We start from the raw sequence: 8021 nt of genomic DNA on the forward strand, positions 1-8021 counted from the left end.
AAAAAAAAAAAATGAACTTGAGTACAACTTTTATTACAATGAAAAAACAACTATAAATAGATACTCTGTACTGTGGGTAGAAGTGCAATGAACCTAGTCCCTAGGAGCTCCTGGTTGGGATATAAATTGCTATACCCTCTAGATACTGCATGATTCAGAAATTAGAAAACTTTACCCTGAACACACAGTTGCACACACACGAAAGTATGTGTATCGGATACCATCAGAACTGGAACTGACTTATCCCTCACTAGGAAATAAAATGGAACTGACTTCTTACATCTCTGCATTCACACATAAGATCTCTAACAGTAAGAGAACTATGAAAATCTTATGCATAGCACGCGCCCAGCTTGCGCACGCATAAGGAAGCACCAGAAGGCTACACTGTAAACAGAAGTCTGGGCAGACCTGGGATCTAGTTTTCCCTTATCCTGCCCCTACTGTTAACATTTAAAACTGTAAGCATGTATGTGATGATGATTTACCTCGGGATCTTAGGTAGCCTCCGAATATCTGGCAGACCAGGGTGGTGGCCTGGGTGTGTCTGTCTAATCTGAAAAACAGTCAAGGACGGTGACATGAGAGCCAGGCAAACACTGCCCTGGAGAGATACTGCGTCTACATCTAAAACCATCTATGCTTATACAGGAATAAGAACTCAGGAGAATCACAAACGACATCAGAATGTGTCTCAGCTAGAGATGTGAAGAGGACACAAAAGCACTCTGTCATGAGGGAACTTGAGGCAGAGAATGGAGAAGACGCCTTTTGCAAATCTGGCTTTCTTTCCCAAGGCCTGGTAAGGGGAGCTAAAGGCCCAGCACCTTCCTCTGCTCAGCATCAGCGTTCACTCGGACCAATCCTATGACCATGAAAGAATGAGAGCAAACAGCAAGGTGTGCGCTGTGCATAGCTGTCTGCAACACAGCAGCTGCCTTAGCACCTTCATCTTCAGTCCTCCTGAGTCTACATTTGGGTTTTAAGAAACTACAGAACTGCTGACTAAAGTGGGTCTGGGGCAGATTGTTGAGTCTGAAGGTGAACAAGGAAACCATTAAGCATGGCTACAAAGTAAAAGGAGCTACTATTCAGACCTGGAAACTAAACAGCAACAGGACAGAAGCCTATTGCCCACCCAGCATCTAAGAGCAACAAAATCAAATGGTTATAGTCAGCATATCATTTTAAGATTATGCAAATCTTGGGACAAGGTGATGAGACGCCAAGATACATCAGAGTGATGGATCTGTGTGCCTTCAAGGAGACAGGCTAAGTGCATGATCTAATGAAGCAACATATGCTCTGCTATACGTACTTATTGCTGCCATTTAAACATGCTTTCTGCATGGCATCGACTGTGTACTGAAGAAACTCATGGGCATCTTCTTGGTTTCCAAAACGGAAGTGTCTAGCTATACCTATGAGATTTGAAGAAAGACAAGGCTTTATTATTACATACCTTATGCCATAGCAACACTCCTAAAAGCAACACCTTGAAGTATGCGCCTGGAAAAATCCCCGAATGACTTGTTTGTTTTTTGAGGCCGAGTCTTACGAATCTCAGTCAGGCCTCCAACTCTCCATGTAATGAAGAAGGCCTTGAACCCCTGCGCCTCCTGTCTTCAGTTTCCAAGTGTTGGGATTACAAATGTGCATCAGCACACTCACGTAATCTCGTAATTACCTCGCCACCTAGCTACTCAGCTAGAAGCCTCAAGCTTTGCTTCCTTTTTATTACAACTTGGCTAATTAAAATGATAAAAAGTTGCAGTAGGAAAAGCAAAAAGCACATCAAGCCAGTGGATCTGACAACACACACCTATGCTCTAGCGCTTGGGATGAGGAAATCAGAGGATAGAGTTAGGCCAGACTGAGACAAAGGAGATGCTGTCTCAGAAAGCAAAAAGTGCGTAAGAAAAAAAATGTATACAAGCCCCACACGTGGTACACACCTATGACCCTGTCAGCATTTGAGAGGATGATTCGGGAGATGTGTCAAGAAGGAAAAGGATGGAGGACAACTAGACATGGCTCTGCCCTGAGCTACTGCAGTGAGACTTACGCCGCATTTCATTGATGACGAACATCGGCTTGATAACATCCCCAGGGTTGCTAAGTGCCTGGGTAATGTGTGTCTGCATTGTGCACATCATACAAAATCCTTCTGCGTGGCCTGCAAGATAACGAGAATCCAAATGAGCAAAATGACAATGTGCAACAGGAAAGTAGAGCAGAGATGAGGGGCAGATGCCCAGGATGCAGCACTAGTGCCAGCTACCATGTGTGTGCAGAGCTCACTACTATCACTAGTGGTCATTTAATTCACCTAGGACACCTGAGGCATCGATGAGTATAGCCTGACTACTTTACAATCAGAGGAGAAATGTACCCCGAGGGAAGTATTTATTGAGCAGCAGACATGCGAGGCAAAGGTGCCAGATGTCTCGGTGGAGGAAGGCTACTACTCTCTGAGTACGAACAGTGTAAGTGAACAACTGCAACAGTAGAGGCCTTTGTGGCACCGTGGGCAAAGCACTCGCTTGGCGTATGTGAGGCCCTGCATTCAATTCCCCAGCACTGAAAAGGAAAAAAAAAAAAACAAAAAACCCACATTCTTCACATCACAAACAAAAATTAAGAAGGAATCACAGGCCCTTTAGGTAATGTATAGAAGAAAATGTAGTAAAACTCTCTCTGACCTCCGACTAGGCAGAGATTTTTATGTTTACATCTTGTTTATGTGTCATGTTTGGACGCGCACACTCATGTGTAGAGATCAGAGGCCACTTGAGGGAGTCAATTCTTCCCTTCGACAAGAGGAGCCCCAGGTAGTGAGTTTAGGTTGTCAGGCCTGGTAGCAAGCAACCTGACCCTCTGAATCATCTTGCCAGCTCAGTATTTCTTAATAAAACATTTAAGACACAACTGATAAAAAATAAAAAAGATTAATGAACTACAAATCCTGACAAGTATTTTCAATTTCCAAAAGACACTGAGATGAATGAAAAGACACCTGTGAGGCAGGAAAAAACATTTACAAATCTCAGTCTACCATTTCCAAAAACTGTAAAACTCTCAAAATTCAACGTATTGGAAAACTAGTTTTCAGACAGACGAACTATTTGAAGGGGAGCGGGAGCTGTAGCTCAATTGGCAGGCTGCTCGCCTCACATGTGGGAAGCCCTGGTTATGAATACCTGTAAGCCCAGGACTCAAGAGTAAAAACAGGAGGATGAGAAGTGGCTGAGCCTGTCCGGCCTACATGAGATCCTATCTCAGGAAAAACAATTGAAAAGACATTTCATTTCAGCCAAGTAAACATCTAGAGTTCAAATCTCCACAAGATGTTTGCATCATTACTAATCAGAGAAGGGCAGAGCAGAGTCCCCAGTCAGAACACTACTAAACACTCCTGAGAATGGTCTCAATGGTGAAGACCGGGCCGAGGGTACAACTGAGGGATAGACCATTGGCCTACTAACAGGCGTGGCCTGCTAGCCTCAAGCTCCAGTACCAAAACAAAACAAAACTCCCTGAGCACATCTTGTATTGGGAAATGGTGTGAACAGAACTTTTATCCCCTGCTGGTTCTGGAAAGTTTAAAAGCTATTGTGCCCAGAACAGGAGGAAACCTTTTCATTCTTACACACGTACCTAAGACAAGAAAAAAAAAAGTTTTACAAAGACTTGGTTTTTTCATTATTTCTTAGAGACAGGATCCAGGTAACCCAGACTGGCCTGAACTCACTCTAGAGGTCCTCTGGCCTTCACTTCCCAAGTGTGTAGCTGTGTAATCTGTGATACACACAACCAACAGAATAATGTTGAATTATGTCAGATCAGGCAAAATAAAACAATATATATGTTGTAACTCCATATATGCAACATACAAAAAAGCAAATAAAATCAAGCTAATGTGTTGTAAGGTGGATCAGCCAGTTGCCTGGGACTGAGGAAGTGGGGACTGCAAAGAGCCACCAGGAAACTTTCGGGTTTGATGAATGTAACTGTGGTCATCGTCTCAGAGACACAAAGTCAACACACATCAGCTTGTGAATCTACAATACAGGCTTTCTATCAATCACACTTCAAAAGAACTGTGGCAAGGGAGGGATAGGGACAGCAGGCAACCTTCAAATTTCTCTAGCCAACACTGAGCTGGGCTTCTACTGAGTTAAAAGAAATGTAAAAATCTAGGAATGCCAGGTCATACCTGGAGGCTGAGCAGGATTTTGGACTTGATTTGAAGATTGCACAGCAAGACTGAGACACACACACACACACACACACCCCAAGGGATTCTGAATTGTCAAAAGCTAACAAAATAAACTTCTTTTAAAATACTTTACAGATCAAATTAGGTGTGAAATGTTCCTTATGCAACCCAAGACCAATCCTAAAATTCCCACCCTCCCACCCACCCCAGCTTCTAAGCCAGCAAACCAACTTCTCTGTGATCATTTAACTTGGAGTTTTTGATTTTTTTTAAATGCAGGCTGAGGATTGAACCTAGAGCCTTATACATGCTAGGTGAGTGGGACTAGCACGGAGCTACACACCAAGCCCATGGTAATGTAATGTCACTACTCGTCATGTTCATTTCAGAAGAAGACAGCATCAGGAAAGCAAACCACAGCACTGAAAACAGGCACTCAAGAGCAGGAGACACTCACATGTCTTGGAGTGTTCATGGGATAACATGTAATTGGCGAGGGGTGGCGTGTAAGTCAGACATTGCAATGCGGCATTGGCAAAACAGGTGTTGCCCAAATTCTGGAGCCCAGCGCCAACTCGATGACTTTGCTGCCACTTAAGACAAATCTTTTCAGATGGAAACAGGACCTTTTGAGGAGGAGCAATGCCATCACCTAGGACTTAAAAAAAGAGAGCAAAAAATTGAAAACAAATAAGCAAAATACATAGCAACGTCTGAATCTGATCAGGACCCTACACCTCATTACTAGCCTGCCACAAACACAGAAGACAAAGTCCAAAGCCTAGGGTGAGATTAACTCCACATTCACTTGGCTTCTTCAACAAATCGTCTTCAAGGACGGGGGTGGGGGGTGTTGTTAACAAATTAAAGAATCTTCAAAGACATAAGTCTACCTAAAGCCAAACGTAGGCTTCATTTACACTGGAGGACCTGCAGGAGGGCTCGCAGGTAAAAGAACTTGTCACACAAGCGTGACAACCCAAGTTTAATCATGGAACCTGCAGCAGAAGCAGAGAATCTGACCTCAGAAACTTACCTTCTGACCTGTACATATATACATAGCATGGATACACACAAAATACTACAATTTTTAAAAATTATATAATAGACAAATCTAAATATTGACTAGATGCATTTCTGTGTGCCACACCTGTGCACATACAAGCACTGGTGCTGTGAAAGCCAGAAGAGGGTGTAAGTCACACAGAAAGAAAGACAGACAGACACACACACACACACACACACACACACACACACACACGAGGGAGGTCTGTGGTTGGAGGTTCAGCTAAGAGGCCATGAACTGTCGGCAGCTGGCTGATGGATATATGGGTTTACTGGACCTACAACTTTATATTTTTTCCATAATAATTATCTGGAAATGTAGCTCAATTCACAGAATGCTTCCTTAGAATGCAGAGAAAGTCCTGGGTTTGATCCCCAGCACCCCCTGTAATCCCGCATTCAGGAGGTAGAGACAAGAGAATCAAGAAGACAAAACAATCAGGTCAGCTTTGGCTACATAATGAGTCTGAGGCCAAGATAAAAGTCTATCCTTCAAGAAACTGGAAATTTAAAAAAAAATTCATCTGACAATTAAAAATCAATCTATCCTATTTGTTATACGTGGTAATAATGATCTATGGGTGGGTGTGGTAAATGAATGAATGCTCACTAGAGCAAAATGAAATGGTGTCAATCTTGGCCGGCCCAGGAGCCCCTGGCGGCAGTAACTCTGCACTCATACCTTGATCCTTTGGTGGTGATGGTTTTGATTTTTCAGGTACAGACGAATTAGAATAAACCACAGCACCAGGCACTGGCCCTAATGAAAGTGTATGATTTGAGACATCACTTATTGAAGACACAGCACCCCAGCTGGCAGAGCCTGTGTCCATGTCTTCAGGTGAGACTGCCTCAGAACTGCCAGGCTGGTTCTGACAGGTTGATGGGTCTGAAGGTTCAGTTTTGTCAACTATGGTCATTTTTCAACCCTGCAAAAGACAAAAAGTACATTTGTTTCAAAGGGTGAGAAGAGCGGTCTACCTGCCAGTCACTGTGTCCTCCAAACTGTGTCTAACCAAGGGAAACTACCTTTAAACAAGTCATCCAACAAAGAGAAAACATCAGTGGGGGCAGGACTGTAGCTCAGGTGGCAGAGGTCTTGCCTAGCCTTGGTGGTTACACGCCTGTAATCCCAGCAATGGAAGTGGAGGCAGGAAGATCAAGAATTCAGTACAAGACTGTCTTACAAAGACCTTGTTTTGCGAGGCGCAGCAGCACCACTACCAGAAAACCCTTTTCCTGTATCACATCCCACAAACCATGCAAGGTTATACCCAGGCTCCTCATCCACAACTATGCACACTAAAAACACCATATATATATATATAATTGTGTATATGATATTTATATATACACACATATGTGTATATATATTATATACACAATTATGTACACTAAAAACACCTTATATATATTTATATAATATATACTGCTTAAAGCTAGGAACAGTCTACAATTTAATATATTTGACTACATTTTTAAATCATACGCCATTTTTCAGGGGAAAAAAATCAATTCAATTGCATAAAGAGAATATTTAGCTTTAATTTTTAATTGAAAGTCTAAAATATTATTGTATGAAATTTGAAGTTTTGAAAAATTTTAGCTACAGAAAGGTCTTACCAGTGAAGCAAATACATTTTTCTGAAAAAGTCCAGCATTTATAAGTATTTTAACTTTTAGAATTAAACCTGTAATTTTACTAACATCAATCTTTGAACACAAATATGTATTTAAATCTCTGAATCTTATTTTTAAATCTACTAATTGAGTTTTTTTGATGTGCTAGGTCTCATATTAATTGCTGAATATATATATATGTATGTGTGTGTATATATATATATATATGTGTATGTATATATATATATATATATGTATGTGTGTATATATATATATATATATATATTTGCTAAATTTTCATGATAAACCTTTAGAAGATCAGCCAAAATCTGCAAGGTCAGTGACTGAGCCACAACACCCAGCAGGACCGTTGTCTAGCCATTATGCAACCCAAGTCAGCAAAGTGCTTTTAAGGAATGGTCCTCAAAATGTCCAGGCAGCCAAATCTACATGTCACACCTTGAAGAAAAGGGGTGACATGTAGGGGTGCTCCACTGCCCTCCCTATGTTCTTGCCAGCATCTGAACTTGGCTTGCTTTAGTCTCTGGAACACTCCGCACATTACGCTCCCACCATAGACAGGGTCCATTTTCAGTCCCAGCTCCTTTCTGAGCTCCTGCAAGCTATTCTTCACATGTTCTCCATCTCCTACCTCTGCTTAGTTAACACTTTCCGTTGTCAGGCTTAGAACTCATTCCTCTGGAATGCTTTCTCTGACAAGTCCTTTCATTCCAAGACTGGATTAGAAATCCATCCTAAAGGGTTTCCTTGACAATACCTTTCACCCCAAGATTGGGTCAGAAACCAATCCTAAAAAGTCCTTGCGCTGATCTCCACGGAAGCATGTAGTAAAAACTTAACTCCACCCCTACCTGGTATGGGGGAAGCTTTCCAAACACGTGTTCAACAAATGAATGAAATCGTGCAAACAGGAAGTGACTAGTGTTTGCTTGTAGCACCAGCTTGTGCTTAGGGATTTATATATGGCATCTCATTTAATTCTTTAAAACCTCTGAATTAAAGGGAATACCTCTAAAATTTGGCCTTTAAAAAATTCACCACGCGGGCGGTGGTGGCGCACGCCTTTAAATCCCAGCACTTGGGAGGCAGAGGCAGG

At 42.0% G+C, this 8021-nt stretch overlaps 1 protein-coding gene across 3 annotated transcripts in view; it reads right to left on the reverse strand.

Moving 5' to 3' along the window:
- Positions 1-8021, reverse strand: part of Usp42 (ubiquitin specific peptidase 42) — a 26252-nt gene that overhangs the window by 11686 nt on the left and 6545 nt on the right. For all 3 annotated transcript variants that reach the window (XM_021162886.1, XM_021162887.2, XM_021162888.2), the window contains exons 2-6: positions 5967-6213; positions 4677-4877; positions 2066-2176; positions 1319-1421; positions 489-556 (exon numbers count right to left, since the gene is read on the reverse strand). In XM_021162886.1, the coding sequence (XP_021018545.1) occupies positions 489-556; positions 1319-1421; positions 2066-2176; positions 4677-4877; positions 5967-6204 (721 nt within the window). In that variant the 5' untranslated portion in view covers positions 6205-6213. The remainder of the gene's footprint in view (positions 1-488; positions 557-1318; positions 1422-2065; positions 2177-4676; positions 4878-5966; positions 6214-8021) is intronic.

This window comes from Mus caroli, chromosome 5, assembly GCF_900094665.2.
Source record: "Mus caroli chromosome 5, CAROLI_EIJ_v1.1, whole genome shotgun sequence".
NCBI lineage: Eukaryota > Metazoa > Chordata > Mammalia > Rodentia > Muridae > Mus > Mus caroli.